We start from the raw sequence: 16,983 nt of genomic DNA, 5'->3' as shown, positions 1-16,983 counted from the left end.
CCTCCTTGCTTACTAGATCCATAAGCGTCCCCTAGGAAGATACCCAGTGGCTCATTCTTGCAGCACCTTACCCAGACTGGCCAACTCTGATTCTCTTCTTCCTTTTGACCTTCAACCTCATCCTACCCAGGGAGTGCCCTGAGTTCCTCTGAGGAAGAGGTGAAGAATGTAATTTCTGCTGTGTTCCTCATCCCTTATAGTACACTTATATTTTCTCCAGGGTCTTCGGGAAGCAATGTACTAACTTCCTACTCCACACCCCACTCCCGAAAATAGGATGACATTCACTGACCAAGTTTTCTGGAGGGAGACAGGAGTCTCTACCCCTCAAGTCACAAATGTAGTCTTCCCTGACTTACATCTGGGACCAGTCCTGCCTAACTCTCTTATCGCTGCATGTACCAGGAACCCAGTTCATGGAAGCAGCAATACAGGAACAATTATCTTTCATTTATAATTCCAAGTCTTTTCACTATGTAATGACAGCTATTACATTGAGGCTTATCATGCCTGTAAGTCTCAGCCTCATCCTTGGAGCCAGGAAAATGGTTTTGCTCTACATTTGCCTTCGATTGCTTTCCTTCAGGATACTCTTGGCAGGGGAAGTTCTTTTCCAGCGCCTATTTTATCAAATATGATATAGTACTATGAAACACTAATTTTTATAAATAGTAGTGCCACATATGACATTCTGCCCTTCCCCTAAACTTTGAAAATGGGACATGCTGGAATAAATTTAAAGTGATTTAATATGAACATTGGAATTCTCATTATTGCTTTCCAGCTCACCTTTCTAAGAGGTCATCATTTCTGAGACAAAACCCATCCATTTCCCATACCTGTTACAAATTCTTTATTCCAGGAAAGGGAATGTTATGCTTGAAAATGATGAGGAATTCTCTTAATGGTTTGGCTTTTCATTTTCTTCAAGGTTACTGTAAAAGGATCGTAATTTTGCCAGCCCAGTATCTCTCCTAACTGTAAATCAATTTAAAGTCTGAATTTTGATTCCTAATTCCAGACCATCCATCATTGGCTTTATTTCCTGCTTCAAATATAAACAAAAGCTTCTATACTTTCAATATGATTTTTTTTTTCTCTTCTGAGTGGCTTTGGTGCTTCAGAAATTGAGAATTTTGCTAATAGCCCCAAATCTTAGCAAAGCAAGTCCTGCCTGCCTGTTTTTCAACTAATCCATCATATTAAGAATGGTGATGCTCTGGGAATATAGCTTTGTGAAAAATTGCAACTGACATGCACCACAAAGTCCAACCAAGCTTTCCTCCAGAATACTTTATTTAGCTTCACCCCTTTTATCTCTGTTCACAAAGCTAGGTCAGATTCCGATTTCCAGCCTCCTTGCTAACCTTTCTAATTCTAGTCTCTTGCTTGCTTGCTTGCAATTTTCCTGACACTTAGAGCAGTACCTCTTACTGTGGGCTGTTTACTGAAATCATCCAGAGAACTTAAACAATCAAAAAAAGACAAAAACAACAATATTGATGGCTGGGTTCCTCCTCTAGGTTAAATCGTTCTGCCCTACAGTCTGGGCACCAGGATTTTTCAAAGCTCTCCAGGTGATTCTAATATGCAGTCAGCGTTAAAAACTACTGAAACGAGTCATCTTCCAAACATTTTATACCAAGTCTTTTCAGAATATTGGGGTGGCTCCAAATTACCTCAAGTAATCAAATTAAAATACCTAATCGTGTGCCATAAGACTCTTTGCCAATTGACTAGAATAGTCCCCTTTCAAAAGAGCTTAAATTTATCTCCTTCCTAAAGCTTCCCCAGATTAGTCTCACCTGGCTGCCTAAAGATCGCTGTTCCCAATTCTCTGAGCATTCCAACTGGCAATGGTTTACAAGCCCTTGGACCACAGTTGATTGTGTGTATTATTGTTTTAATCTCGCTTTCATAGATATCTGTCAGAGGCTTTACTTGTAATCTAAATCTCTCTGAAGTCCCACTAGGTCAACAGACAATCTCAAAATAAACAGAAATGTTATTCTTAGCAGCACTTTCTCCTACCTACCAGAAAGAACATTCCCTGACACAGGGCAGTTCATTTTTTTTTTTTTTTTTTTTATCACTGCAAGTAAAGTCAACAGTTCTAAGAATTTGCATGTTTTGGGGTTGGTTTTTTGTTGTTGTTGTTTCTTACGAAAGTAAAAATAGCTTGCATAGCTTGACTGACCATTTACTTTAGGCATTGGAATTTGGCTTCCACACTCACCTCTTAATTGAAACTATACTGAGGCATAACTGACATTTTCACTCATGTGTCCATTCATTCAGTCATTTACAGCGGTAAATGTTGACAATAAAATAATTAACAATACCAAATTACCCCTACCCAATGGTGGAGAATAATGTCAGAAGAAGGCAACCCGTAGTCAGTGTTAGTGTTAGTCACTCAGTCATGTCTGACTCTTTGCAACCCTAAGGACTCTATCCTTGAAATTTTCCAGGCAAGAATATTGGGATGGATAGCCATTCCTTTCTCCAGGGGATCTTCCTGACCCAGGGAGTGAACCCAGGTATTCCACATTGTAGGCAGATTCTTTACCATCTGAGCCACTGTGGAGAATAATAAGTAATTACATGATCACGTGATAAATGCAATATTAAGAGTCTTAGGCAGACACAATGGGGAGAGTTTCTGCTTAATGTTCAAGCAATCCAACTCCTCTGCAGAGTTGGAGGAGTTAACCTCCATGCCCCTGCCTAAACCTCTCCTTTCCTTCTATTTCCCTGTACACCCCAGGACTTCCTTCTCCTTCATTGATTATTCTTTCTCTGCCCTCTTAACTTGCTGTGTCATCTCCTCCACTTCCTAAATGAAAATGTTTCACTTAAGAATGGGAGAGATTTTTGAGGGACAAAGTGTAGACAAAGAAGTGATTCTTGTTTCTCTCAAGAATCTCATCGATACTTGTTGCGTAGTTGCTATGTCATGTCTGACTTTTTGTTACCCCATGGGATTTCGCAGGCAAGAATACTGAAGTGGGTTGCCATTTCCTCCTCCAGGGGATCTTCCTGACCCAGAGATCAAATCTGCATCCCCTCCATTATTGCTGTGCAGTCGCTCAGTCATGTCCAACTCTTTGCAACCCCATGGACTACAGCACTCCAGGCTTCCCTGTCCTTTACCATCTCCCGGAGTTTGCTCAAACTCATGTCCATTGAGTCAGTTGATGCCATCCAATCATCTCATCCTGTGTCTTCTTCTTCTTCTCCTGCCTTTAATCTTTCCCAGCATCATGGTCTTTTCCAAAGATTCAGCTCTTCACATCAGGTAGCCATAAGTATTGGAGCTTCAGCTTCAGCACCAGTCCTTCCAATGAATATTCAGGGTCTATTTCCTTTAGGATTGACTGGTTTGATTTCCTTGCAATCCAAGGGACTCTCAAGAGTCTTCTCCAGCGCCAGAGCAGGTGGATTCTTTACTGCTGAGACACCAGGGAAGCCCTATCGACCCTTAAGGCTCTATCTTCAACGCTTGCCTATCTGTATCTACAGTTCTCTACTCCCTTTAGGGATTCCCTAATAGCTCAGTTGGTAAAGAATCTGCCTTCAATGAGGAGACCCTGGTTCAATTCCTGGGTCAGGAAGATCCCCTAGAGAAGGGATAGGCTACCCACTCCAGTGTTCTTGGGCTTCCCTTGTGGCTCAGCTGGTAAAGAATCTGCCTGCAATAGGGGAGACCTGGGTTCTATCCCTGCTTTGGGAAAATCCCCTGGAGAAGGGAAAGGCTACCCACTCCAGTATTCTGGCCTAGAGAATTCAGTCCATGGGGTCTCAAAGAGTCAGACACACAACTGAGCGATTTCACTTTCACTTTAGGTATGTTTTCAACTTCCTGTTGAATATATCCATCAAGTTAATCCATTCACAGTTCTAAACAACATCTAAAATAAAATGTTTTGCTTCTCCCTCCCTACACTATTCCTCCTGCAGGTTTCCCTTGTGCCTTCTTTACCATCTCCCTAACACACACAGCCTGAACCCAGGTCCCTTGAAATTTGCCTTTTCAATGTCATTCATGGGAGTGGGTTCTCTTGTTCATTTCCTCTGTCCCTCCAGGAAGACTTCTTGCCCTGTCCCACATGAACCTGAATGCCAGATGTCAGTCACATCATCCTTGCCTCCTCACTGCCAGTGAAACGCTATTCACAGGTCATTCACAGTGACTTTCAAGACTACCCCACCCCCACCTGCATGGGGGGATATTACACATCAGTCACATCGTGCATCTTTATATTTCCACCCCTTTGTTTTGACAGGAATGCCTTGCCCATTTCTGCTGGCCCCAATCCAAGCTTTTATGCTCATCTCACATCCTCCTTTTCCACTAAAACTTATCTGCTCCACTCCAAACAGAGGCAACTGTTTTCATTTGGATTCTTGTAACATTTTATCTCTTACAGCCCTTTACCTATTCTGCTTCACAATAGCATCATTCGTCTTCGAATATTTATCTTAATACTCTTTACACCACAACTGCCAGCCTCATTTCCTACTTGCCTGTAGATAAGAATACAGGGTGCTATGTACAGGAATGCTTCGCACAATAATACTCATAGTAGGGGCTCATTTATTGAAACAGATAAAGTTATTAGATGGTGGACTTCTAAAATTAAAGATAATTAAGTGGAAGAAATATTGCTAATTAGAATGGAACTCTTGCTCTTGAATATACAAGCTACAGCTGAGAAGCTCTTCCAAGGGAAATTAGATTTCAGTCAGGGACCCTAATTGAGCTACTTGAGTTGAACCCAACAGCAGCCAGCCGTTATGTCTAATTAACCCTTTTGGAGTCTCATTTAAAATTGGCTTCCAAATTCCACCTTTCCTATTTATACATGAGTGAAAAAATTAAAGGCCATTATACTCAGACATCAAAAGTAGATTTTTAAAGATATGAAAACAGAAAAAAAATGTAAAGACTGAATATATATGGCATTTATATGGTATCCTAGGCTCACTGGATAGGCAGAGAGGCATGAAGTCCTGAAGGGCAGAGGTCTTCATGAGGAGTCTTATGGCATTAGAGTGACACAGAATGTCTGATAGTCATTAAGTACAGAAATAAAGGGCGAAACTCAAAGTCCCATGTGCCTCTGGAAGACTGGGGGGCAGACTTGAGGGCAAAAGCAAGTGAAGAAAGTGAGTGCATAGGCCCCTAAGATGTTTTTGTTTCATAAATGAATGAAACATGGTCAGGGGAGTGGGAACAAAAATGAAGTAGGAAATAGGTCTAAGTGTAGGGGGTGTGTCGGGTGGGGGGTGGGGGTGTGTGTTACGAATAAATCCAAGAACTTAATAGCCCATTCTAAAATGATGCCCGGAGAAGGCAATGGCACCCCACTCCAGTACTCTTGCCTGGAAAATCCCATGGACGGAGGAGCCTGGTGGGCTGCAGCCCATTGGGTCTCTAAGAGTCGGACACAACTGTGTGACTTCACTTTCACTTTTCACTTTCAGGCACTGGAGAAGGAAATGGCAACCCACTCCAGTGTTCTTGCCTGGAGAATCCCAGGGACGGGGGAGCCTGGTGGGCGGCCGTCTATGGAGTCGCACAGTGTCGGACACAACTGAAGCGACTTAGCAGCAGCAGCAGCAGCAGCAGCAAAATGATGCCATCTTCATGCTAGGAAGTACAGGGCACTATATTTCTCTTTACAATCATCAGCTGTTTATAAATCTCAAAAACCAGATCTTTTTGGTAATCCTGTTTTGGTAATAACAGTGAGTAATAACAACTATCTATTGTGTGCATGCCTATGTGGCAGACAGTGTTTTCTGTCCTTTATGTCCTATTTGAATCATTATTATCATTGCCATTTTACAAATGAGGAAACAAGTGAAGATTAAATTAATCTGCCCAAGGCTCCCTAACTATGAAGTGTTCAAGTCAGTTCAAGTGCAAAACTCCTGCTCATTCCCACACTTCATACACAGAGTGCTTTGTAACTCTCAGGTTAATTCAACTGGAATGAATTATAGTACAAGTCACCACAATTAAGGGTTCTCCATAACATGTTATTTAACTCAGATTCATCACCATGATTTTCAAAGTTACTGCCTGTTTTAACAAAGTAGAATTTGTGAAAAAGCTATGTTTGTTGTTTTTGTTACAGTAGAACTATATTATAGAAAAGTGCACGTTTTTTTCTGAATTAGACTTTTAAAGAATTAAAAAAGTGATAAATGAAATAGAAAATAAACAACACATTTTAAAAGGGTTTCTGCAAAAATATACAATGGAGAAAAGAATTTTTAACAAGTGGTGCTGGGAAAACTGGTCAACCATGTGTAAAAGAATGAAACTAGAATACTTTATAACACCATACACAAATATAAACTCAAAATGGATTAAAGATCTAAATGTAAGACCAGAAACTATAAAATTCTTAGAGGAAAACACAGGCAGAAAACTCTCTGACATAAATTATAGCAAGATCCTATAGGACCCACCTCCTAGAGTAATGAAAATAAAAACAAAAATAAACAAATGGGACCTAATTAAACTTAAAAGCTTTTGCACAATGAAGGAAACTATAAGCAAGGTGAAAAGACAGCCTTCAGAATGGGAGAAAATAATAGCAAACAAAACTGACAAAGAATTAATCTCCAAAATATACAAGCACCTTATGCAGTTCAATACCAGAAAAACAAACAACCCAATCAAAAAGCAGACCAAAAAACTAAAAAGACATTTCTCCAAAGAAGACGTACAGATGGCTAATAAACACATGAAAAGATGCTCAACATCACTCATTATTAGAGAAATGCAAATCAAAAGCACAATGAGGTATCATGTCATGCAGATCAGAATGGCTGCCATCAAAATGTCTACAAACAATAAATGCTGGAGAGGGTGTGGAGAAAAGGGAACCGTCTTAAACTATTGGTGGGAATGCAAACTGGTACAGCCACTATTGAGAACAGTGTGGGGATTCCTTAAAAAACTGGAAATAGAACTTCCATATGATCCAGCAATCCCACTGCTGGGCGTTATACACTGAGGAAACCAGAATTGAAAGAGACACATGTACCCCAATGTTCATTGCATCACTGTTTACAATAGCTGGGACATGGAAGCAACCTAGATGTCCTTTGGCAGATGAATGCATAAGGAAGTTGTGGTACATATACACAATGGAACATTACTCAGCTATTTAAAAAAACACATTTGAATCAGTTCTAATGAGGTGGATGAAACTGGAGCCTATTATACAGAGTGAAGTAAGCCAGAAAGAGAAACAGCAACACAGTATACTAACACATATATCTGGAATTTAGAAAGACAGTAACAATGATTCTATATGCAAGGCAGCAAAAGAGACACAGATGTAAAGAACAGACTTTTGGACTATGTGGGAGAAGGTGAGGGTGGGATGATTTGAGAGAATAGCATTGAAACATGTATGTTACCATATGTAAAATAGTTGACCAGTGCAAGTTTGATGCATGAAGCAGGGCACTCAAAGCCAGTGCTGTTGAACACTCCAGAAGGATGGATGGGAGAGGTGGGGAGAGAAGTGCAAGGGGGGTTCAAGATAGGGGGACACGTGTGCACCCATGGCTGATTCATGTTGATGTATGGCAGAAACCACCACAATATTGTAAAGTAATTATCCTCCAATTAAAATAAATAAATTTTAAAAAATACAGAAAAAGATTTCTTTCACTCATTTAGTGGTACACGGTCATTATTTAGCTATTAACACATTGCACTGATGATAGTTTGGTAGCACAAGTACTTACCACATAAAAAAGGAACAGAAAGCATCTACTCAGCCTCACTAAGTGTAAATCCACTTCCCTATTGGGAAAGAACAGCATTAAGAGTAAATGAAACACTTAAAAAATATAACATATCACTTATCTACAGCAGCACATTTAAAAGTATTATTCTAGTTTTTTTTTTTTCTCATTGTTGGTTAACTTTAGCTTTCTTAGAGAACTTGATGGATGCAGAGATACACTCCCCAGATATACTCTTAAGGAAAGACTTGTTGACCCAGCTTACGTATGAAAGATTTTTCTGCAGGACAGCTGGCAGAAGAAAGCCTCCAGCTGTTAGCCCTCTCGGGATGAAGTCAGCTGCAGAAAGCCCAAAGATGTGCCCCAAGCCCTTCACAGATTGGTCCACCTTAAACGACTCGTGGAGCAGGAACATGTAAAGGCCCAGCCACTTCAGCCCATGTAACAAGTCTGAGAGGCCATTTTAGCTCCAGACACACTGCGGGGTCATTTGAGGCTGTTATTCAGGCCTGCATCCTACCTGGATTTCTCCCCCTGCTAAGTCTGGCTACCTTGGCCTTCCTTTCACATGTGTTCATCCAAGTGTACCTGCTGAACTGAGCACACAGAACTACCTCAGAGTCCACCTTTAGAAAACCCACCAGGTAACACAGGAAAGGCTTGTCCGACTCTTTGTGACCCCACGTACTCATCCATGGAATTCTCTAGGCCAGAATACTGGAGTGGGTAGCCTTTCCCTTCTCCAGGGATCTTCCCAACCCAGGGATCGAACCCATATCTCCCACCTTGCAGGAGGATTCTTTACCAGCTGAGCCACAAGGGAATCCATGTAATGTGATAGTATGATACAAAGGAAGAACTTAGAATCAAAAGCTCTAGTTTATATTTCTGAATTCACTACTTTTGAATTGGGTAACCTTGGGTATATTATTCAGTAGATGAGAACTTTCCTCATCTGCAAAGTGGTGTAATAGCACTACCTTACAGGATCTTTTAAGGACTATGAATTAAATGTGTAGAATGCCTGGTACAGGTGTTTGCTCAGGAAGAGATTATTATGCATTAGAGAGTTTTATGACTGCTTTATTTTCACAACAGTTGTAGATGAGCAAATGGCCACTTGCTAAATATCTTTAGTGCATAATTATGAGCTAAGAATACTCTTAATTAGATTATCTTTCCTTTCAAAGAAGACCAAGTTTCCATTGTATCTACTATTGTCAAACATTTATCTGGAAGTTCTAGCCAGTGAGGTAGGAAAAGAAAGAAAAGAGATCTGATATTAACATAAGAGAGAGACAAAGTGATCATTATTTACAGAAGATGAAATTGTCTCTCTAAATGACCAAAGACAATCAACTAAAACAGCAGAGAGAAATAAAAGGAAAGACTTGAAAGACAGTCAAATCGAATCAAAACTTATGAAATGCAATTGCTTTTCCATAGACATAATAACAAACTAGAAAATTTAAAAAGAGCATTTCCTATTTGTTAGCAACAAAAATATGCCATATCAGAAACTAAAATGTAAGATCATAGTAATTTAAATATGCAGTACTGGAGAAAGAATAGGTAGCTAGAATAATGGAACAAAGAGTCATGAAACAGATCCATGTATGTATGGAAATTTGGGAAGGCAAAAGATATTACTTATAATAATGGATATAATTTGAAAAAATGGTGAACTGGCAAAACATTTAAAAAATACCTTCCAAAAATAAATTCCAGATGAATTGAAGATTTAAATCTAAAAGATAAACCATACAAGGAATGAAAAGAAAGTACATCATTACACCAAGACAGAAACTGTATCAAAAGACTTAAAATTGTGACTGCATGACATTATTTGGAGAAAAAGATGCCATAAAATAAGTTGAAAATCAAATGATAAATTTAGAAACAAAATTGAAAGCCATGACAAAGTCTTTCATATATATAATGACTCATATATAAAGTCCTCATATATAAAGACTATACAAAAATCAGTATGAATATAAATAATCAGATCTAGTTTCAATTAATAAATGACAAATGTAAGCTTAGTTGAATCCATGTTCTTTAGGATTTACCTTATATACTTGATAATTTATGAAAATTAATGAAAGTGTCAATAGAATAGGATCTAGTTGCTTAAGTTATTCTTTAATACTTTAAAAGTATCAAGAATCTTTTAAAAGAGAGGATTATTTGAGTGAACTTTATTCTCAAAGTATAGAAATTGTACTTATTTAAATTAAAGCATTTTGCATGGTACCTAGCAGGGTGCTTCACACAGATGGGTGTTTAATGATGATGATGTAGTCTGTAATAATGTTCATACAATATGTGAAATATTTGGTAATCATGTGGACTTCTTTATGACAGCAAATATGACTGATTAGATCAATATCATTTGCATATCATTATGGGCTTGATGTGTTTTCATTCTCTTCTTACATCTTAATGATATCTTAGTATGCTAAAAGAATATTAGCAGGATTATGACAATGTTTTTCATAGTATATCCTTTATGGGAGGTTTTTCCAGTAGTCATGTATGGATGTGAGAGTTGGACTAAAAAGAAAGCTGAGCACAGAAGAATTGATGCTTTTGAACTGTGGTGTTGGAGAAGAGTCTTGAGAGTCCCTTGGACTGCAAGGAGATCCAACCAGTCCATCCTAAAGATCAGTCCTGGGTGTTCATTGGAGGGACGGATGTTGAAACTGAAACTCCAATACTTTGGCCACTTGATGCAAAGAGCTGACTCATTTGAAAAGACCCCGATGCTGGGAAAGATTGAAGGCAGGAGGAGAAGGGGACGATAGCGGATGAGGTGGTTGGATGGCAACACTGACTCAATGGACATGAGTTTGAGTAAACTCCAGGAGCTGGTGGTAGACAGGGAGTCCTGATGTGCTGGGGTTCATGGTGTTGCAGAGTCGGACACGACTGAGTGGCTGAAATGAACTGAACTGAACTGAACTGATGGATAGAAAAAAAACAGTGACGTCTTGTGAGGTGTTACTATATAAATAATGAGTACATATTACTTTGGAAATATTGTGCTATGATTTTTTTAAACCCAACCAGAGTATAGGCTACTTGTTGGCAAAAGACTTGATTTCTATTCCTTTCCTAGTAGTTATTTGCACCAGGTAGGTGCTTACTAACTTAACCAATTCAACTAATATTTATTTCTAGTAGCTAATATCTGTGTCAGATAATATGCTGGGAACTTGAGAATGAAGGTGACTAAAGGCGTGATTCTTGTCCTCATGGAACTCACAGTCTATACAGGAAAATAATTAAACAAGCAAATATATTAGATTCAGTGAAGGTGCTCCATAGGGATAGTCTAGCTGCTATGGGAGCACATCATAGGAATTCTGACCTCACCTATTGTTATCCCAGAATAGGGGAATTATTTTCAGTCTCTAGCAAACTATTTAAATGACTGAGATCAAACCAGTCAATTCTAAAGGAAATCAACCTGAATATTCATTAGAAGGATTGATGATGAAGCTGAAGCTCCAATACTTTGGCTACCTGATGTGAAAACCTGGTTCAATGGAAAATACACTGATGCTGGGAAAGATGGAAGGCAAAAGGAGGAGGGGCACCAAAAGATAAGATGATTAGATAGCATCACCAATTCAATGGACATGAATTTGAGCAAACTCCAGGAAATAGTGAAGGATGGGGGGCCTGGCATGCTATAGTCAATGGGGTCACAAAGAGTCAGACACTCCTTAACCACTAAACAGCAACAACAAAAACTGTGTTCTAAGGCTATACTAGGCACTTTTCACTTCATTTTCAAAATACATATGTATTTTGAGAAATACATAAATATCTTCAGTTTATGGACAAGGAAGCTTATATGTCAGATTGTTTAAGGGACTTTTTAAAGATGATACAGTGTACTGATTTAGACATGGCCTTATTAGAGTGAATCTTGGCTCTGCCATCCATGCACTGAGTAGACAAGTTCCTTGATGTCCTTAGGAATCAGTTTCATCCATCTGTAAAAATGGAGATAACGGTGAACATCAACTGAGTTAACATATACAGAAATTAATAGCACAAGACCAGGCACTTGGCAAAGGCTAATTAAATGGTAGCAAAAAATAAAAAAGGCCACAGAGCTATTTATTAATTCACCGTAACACTTATTTTTTATTTAATAGTATATATCAGCAGAAGCATTGTGCTGATTACATACAATAAGAACAGTCCTTTAAGCCCACAAACTTTTCAGCAGTATGGAAATATACAAGATCTGAAAAAGTTCACTACTGGTTCCAAAACAATGAAAAGAAAAAACATGACAAAACATAAAAAAAATAAGTATCTTATTAAATATCTACAAAATACTATGTTAATTTAGTATTTCATTTTATTTAAAAGTAATTTCTAGGTCAGGTTTCCCACTTTGGGATAATTATGATTTTGCTTAATGATTGCCTAGAAATCACTGCCCTTTGAGAATTAAACCACTCATTTGTAGCTAAATAATTTTAAAAGCAAAATTATAAAATCTTTTAAAATATCATAGCAAAAGAGTTATATTAACGGTGTGATATGAGTTCGTTTTAACATACACAATATAAAGTATGAGGCGCTCAGGAAGAGTTAAGGGTAAAATGGTTCTGTTTGTTAAATATTAGCTGTATGAAGCCACCTCATCTACTTCATATGTGATCTCATTCTCAATGAAGTCAGAGTCCAGAAGAGAAATGGACATACAAATAATTATTATACTGCTGCTGCTGCTAAGTCGCTTCACTCGTGTCCGACTCTGTGCGACCCCATAGACGCCAGCCCACCAGGCTCCCCTGTCCCTGGGATTCTCCAGGCAAGAACACTGGAGTGGGTTGCCATTTCCTTCTCCAATGCCTGAAAGTGAAAAGTGAAAGTGAAGTCGCTCAGTCGTGTCCGACCCTCAGCAACCCCATGGACTGCAGCCTTCAAGGCTCCTCCATCCATGGGATTTTCCAGGCAAGAGTACTGGAGTGGGATGCCATTGCCTTCTCTGAATTTTCATACTACCATGTTACAAAGAGTGTAATCACATTTTATATGAAGTACCATAGTGATATAAAAAGGAAGTAAGATCAATCATATAAATAATTCAAAGAAAACTTCTTACAGATGCTTGAGGCAGGGCTTAAGGAATTAATAGCAAGAAGATGTCAGGTGAACAGGGTTCGGGAAAGAGCAGGATACTTGCCATGGGGACCAGACTTGGAAAGTCAGGAAGGCATGAAGCCATTAGGTGTGTTGTGAGGAGTGTGCACACTTTTCAGGAAACATCTAGAGGTGGAAGCAAAGGAAATGAGCCTGTAAAGGCAGATGGAGGATGGTGGATGGATCACCCCTGCAGCAGCTTTGCCTTGAGAGCAATGCTAAGACACTAATTGCTTTTAAAAAAAAATCATATTTCTGGTTCAAAAAGATTACTCTGGTGACACCGTGGATATTCTTTTGGAGATCAGGGAATCTGTGAGGGAACATTGATCAAAACCAAAGAATGAAAAAAATGAGTAGCAAAGGAAACCCATGTTTGTTGCAGACCTGGTGTGTGGCTAAGCCTCTGGCACACACACCATCTCATTAACTCACAAGGCATGCCTGTGGGATGGGTCTAATTCCCACTTTAAAGAGGAGGAAGCTTCAGAAAGGTCAAGTTATTTTTCCAATGTCAGGCTGTTAATAAGCAGTTGATGTGCATCAAGAACAAGTTTCTGTGATTCCAAATCATTTGGATATTTGTTTCTGTACCATGTGGACTTCCCAAGGGTAGACCCTAAGGGTTTGAATTAAGGCAGTAACAAGAGCAATCAGAAGCACAGACAAAGTCTGAGAGATGTTGAGATGACATGGTCTTCCAGATTTTGTGTCTGCATGTAGGGAATGAGGAAAGGGTCTAGGATGACTCCCAGCTGTGGGGAAAACATGGGAGGAGGTAGAAATGCTTATCTGGGGCAGGGTGGTGGTGGTGGTGAACAAGGAATTTCAGAAAAGCATAGTGGAAATGGCTGGGAAGGTGAGCAGGCTGGCAAAGCAGTCTTTGGCAAGGAAGCACAGAGAAGTCAGGAGAGAAGACTAATCCCTTGGGAGCTTCATTTATACAAAGATGTTGAGCATGAGCGGCAAGGTGGTATCAACTGGCTTTGAGGGCTCATTTGGATAATGTTTTAGTTTTAAAACAAATATAAATCTTAGGAAAGAGAATTTGGTTTGCTACTGAAACAAAACAAAACCCCACACTGTAGCCAGGTGCACAGTTAGACATCACATTCACCACAGTTGTTTCTACAAAGCAGTTACTGAAGCAGAAGAGAATGGACCGTCTCCCAGCGCTCAGTCAGAAACAAACCTGGGCCAGTGGCCTCTGGGCAATCTCAGGGGCACAGGCAGCCATGGAGGCCTTCTGGAATCTAGCATCTGGATATGGTCTTTTCATTTGGTCAGGTCTTGAATGGGGACAGGTACACCAGAGAAAATATGCTCACACTCTTAAATTTATCTTACTGTGTCAGATTAGTGAAAGTTATTAGATTAGAAAAAGGATGAAGTAAATCAATTAAAGTTGGTAGTTATATTAAGGAATCCCAGTGTTCTACGGTTACAGGCTGGAAGAGTCAAGAGCCTCCTCTTGGGACTTGTTAGAAATGCCAATTCCTGGGCCCTCCCCAAGACCACTGGCTTAGAGTCTAGTTGCTTTCTGGAAAGAAAAGGGTACAATAACATGCATGCCTCAAAGCACTACCAACCCCTCCTCTCTGTAACCCTTCACTCCCCAATTTTTTCCTAAAAATTGAAGGATCATATTGCTTCCTCAAAACTGAGAGATATTCAGAATGTGTCCAACACATTTTGTGATGTTATCCTTTGGAATTAGAGAAGATAATAGATATAGAGGTGGGAGAGGCCTTTCTAAGCTACAAACCAGAGCAGAAGTTATAAAAGAAAACCCTGATAGCTAGGCAGTAAAGAGTATGCCTGCAATGCAGGATACCTGGGTTCAAACCCTGGGTTGGGAAGATCCCCTGGAGAAGGGAATGGCAACCCACTCCAGTATTCTTGCGTGGAAAATCCCATGGACAGAAGAGCCTGGTGGGCTACAGTCCATGGGGTCGCAAAGAATAGGATACGACTGAGAGCGACTAACACATATCAACCACATAAAATTTTAAAACTCTTCAAAGTAAAAACTCAGCATATAAATTAAAATGCAAATTATAAACTGAAAGGTATACCACATGTGGCAGGCAAAAATTTATTATTTACTTTATTTAAAAGGAAAACACTCTTGCAAATAAGAGAGAAAAAAGATAGCCATCCCAATAAAAAAATGGCCACAGCATAGACATGAAAAAGCAATTCACAAAAGATGAACTACAGAATCCAGTGAATGTTTGATCTCGTGAGAAATCAAAGAAACTTATTAAAATGAGAAACCAATTTTCACCTACAAATTGGTTTAAAATTTTTGATAATAAACATGTAATATTGAGGGTATGAGAAAACAGACATGATCATAAAATGCTTTTGAACATAGAAGTTGGTGTAACTCTTTCTGATAATGCATTAAAAGTCATGAAAACATGCATGATCTTTGATCTAAAAAGAAGATCATGTTGATCCAAAAAGAATTTATCATAAGAAATAATCATGGATATTCACAAAAATTTGTCTGTAAAAATATTCATCTTAGTATATTTACAAGAAAGAAAAATTGAAAACAACCTAAATTCTACAATAAGTTTCAGGTTTGTGTCCCTAAGTTACTGTGATGCTTTTAATAACTATGATGTAGATGAAAGTGTAATAAAATAAAATCATGTTTGTAACATACTGTTAAATAAAAAGTCACCTAATAAAAGAATAAGAATAGTATCTCAGCCTTATAAAAATATACTTGTGTATTTGTATATCTCTATTTTTATCTCTAACATTTATATCTACAAGAATGAAGAAGTATAATGTTTTGAAGGCAAGCACTTTCTCTAGTGTAGCCCCAAACTTCAGAACAGTTGCTGGCATATAGCAGATACTCGAAAATCTTTGTCTGTTAAAATGTTAACAATCTTCTTCCCTTCATATTGGTGAGCTTAAGGTACTTACAAATGTGTTCTTTATGTACCTCTATATCTCCAAAACTTTCTATAATACTTTCCTTTTTCAGTCAGAGAAAGAAAATATATTCTAATTTTGAAAAAATAATTACTGGATAAAATTAGCTACCTATAGACAGAACTTGGACTTCCCAGGTGGCCCTGGTGGTAAACAGCCTGTCTGCCAATGCATCAGACATAAGAGAAGCAGGTTTCATTCCTGGGTTCGGAAGATTTCCTGGAGGAGGGCATGACAACCTACTCCAGTATTATTGCCTGGGGAATCCCATGGACAGAGAAGTCTGGCAGGCTATGGTCAATAGGGTTGCAAAAAGTCAGATGTGACTGAACACTCACACTGCAGACAGAACCTCAGAGCTCATTGTCAATATCAGATCAGATCAGATAAGATCAGTCGCTCAGTCATGTCGGACTCTTTGCGACCCCATGAATCGCAGCACACCAGGCCTCCCTGTCCATCACCAACTCCTGGAGTTCACTCAGACTCACGTCCATCGAGTCAGTGATGCCATCCAGCCATCTCATCCTCTGTCGTCCCCTTCTCCTCTTACCCCCAACAATTCCCAACATCAGAATCTTTTCCAGTGAGTCTACTCTTCGCACGAGGTGGCCAAAGTACTGGAGTTTCAGCTTTAGCATCATTCCTTCCAAAGAAATCCCAGGGCTGATCTCCTTCAGAATGGACTGGTTGGATCTCCTTGCAGTCCAAGGGACTCTCAAGAGTCTTCTCCAACACCACAGTTCAAAAGCATCAATTCTTCGGTACTCAGTCTTCTTCACAGTCCAACTCTCACATCCATACATGACCACAGGAAAAACCATAGCCTTGACTAGACGAAACTTTGTTGGCAAAGTAATGTCTCTGCTTTTCAATATGCTATCTAGGTTGGTCATAACTTTCCTTCCAAGGAGTAAGTGTCTTTTAATTTCATGGCTGCAGTCACCATCTGCAGTGATTTTGGATCCCAGAAAAATAAAGTCTGACACTGTTTCCACTGTTTCCCCATCTATTTCCCATGAAGTGATGGGACCAGATGCCATGATCTTCGTCTTCTGAATGTTGAGCTTTAAGCCAACTTTTTCACTCTCC

The 16,983-nt window shown here is 39.2% G+C and overlaps 1 protein-coding gene across 5 annotated transcripts in view; it reads right to left on the bottom strand.

Annotated features, from left to right (window-relative positions):
• Positions 1-16,983, bottom strand: part of PALS2 (protein associated with LIN7 2, MAGUK p55 family member) — a 164,260-nt gene that overhangs the window by 132,106 nt on the left and 15,171 nt on the right. Inside the window, exons 1-2 of one of the 5 annotated variants that reach the window (XM_086396312.1) lie at positions 8,294-8,588; positions 7,774-7,831 (exon numbers count right to left, since the gene is read on the bottom strand). The exons of 2 other annotated variants lie outside the window; for them this stretch is intronic. In XM_086396312.1, coding sequence (XP_086252438.1) covers positions 7,774-7,798 — 25 coding nt within the window. In that variant the 5' untranslated portion in view covers positions 7,799-7,831; positions 8,294-8,588. Of the gene's footprint in view, positions 1-7,773; positions 8,589-16,983 lie in introns of those variants that run through there. 2 more of the 5 variants (XM_086396311.1, XM_086396302.1) reach the window with 2 other exon arrangements.

This window comes from Bos grunniens, chromosome 4 (genome assembly GCF_055505025.1).
Source record: "Bos grunniens cultivar Pamir isolate PY7600 chromosome 4, Bosgru_T2T1.0, whole genome shotgun sequence".
Classification (NCBI taxonomy): domain Eukaryota; kingdom Metazoa; phylum Chordata; class Mammalia; order Artiodactyla; family Bovidae; genus Bos; species Bos grunniens.
The sequence above is the reverse complement of the archived record's forward strand: the minus strand, read 5'-3'. Positions and strand labels throughout refer to the sequence as shown.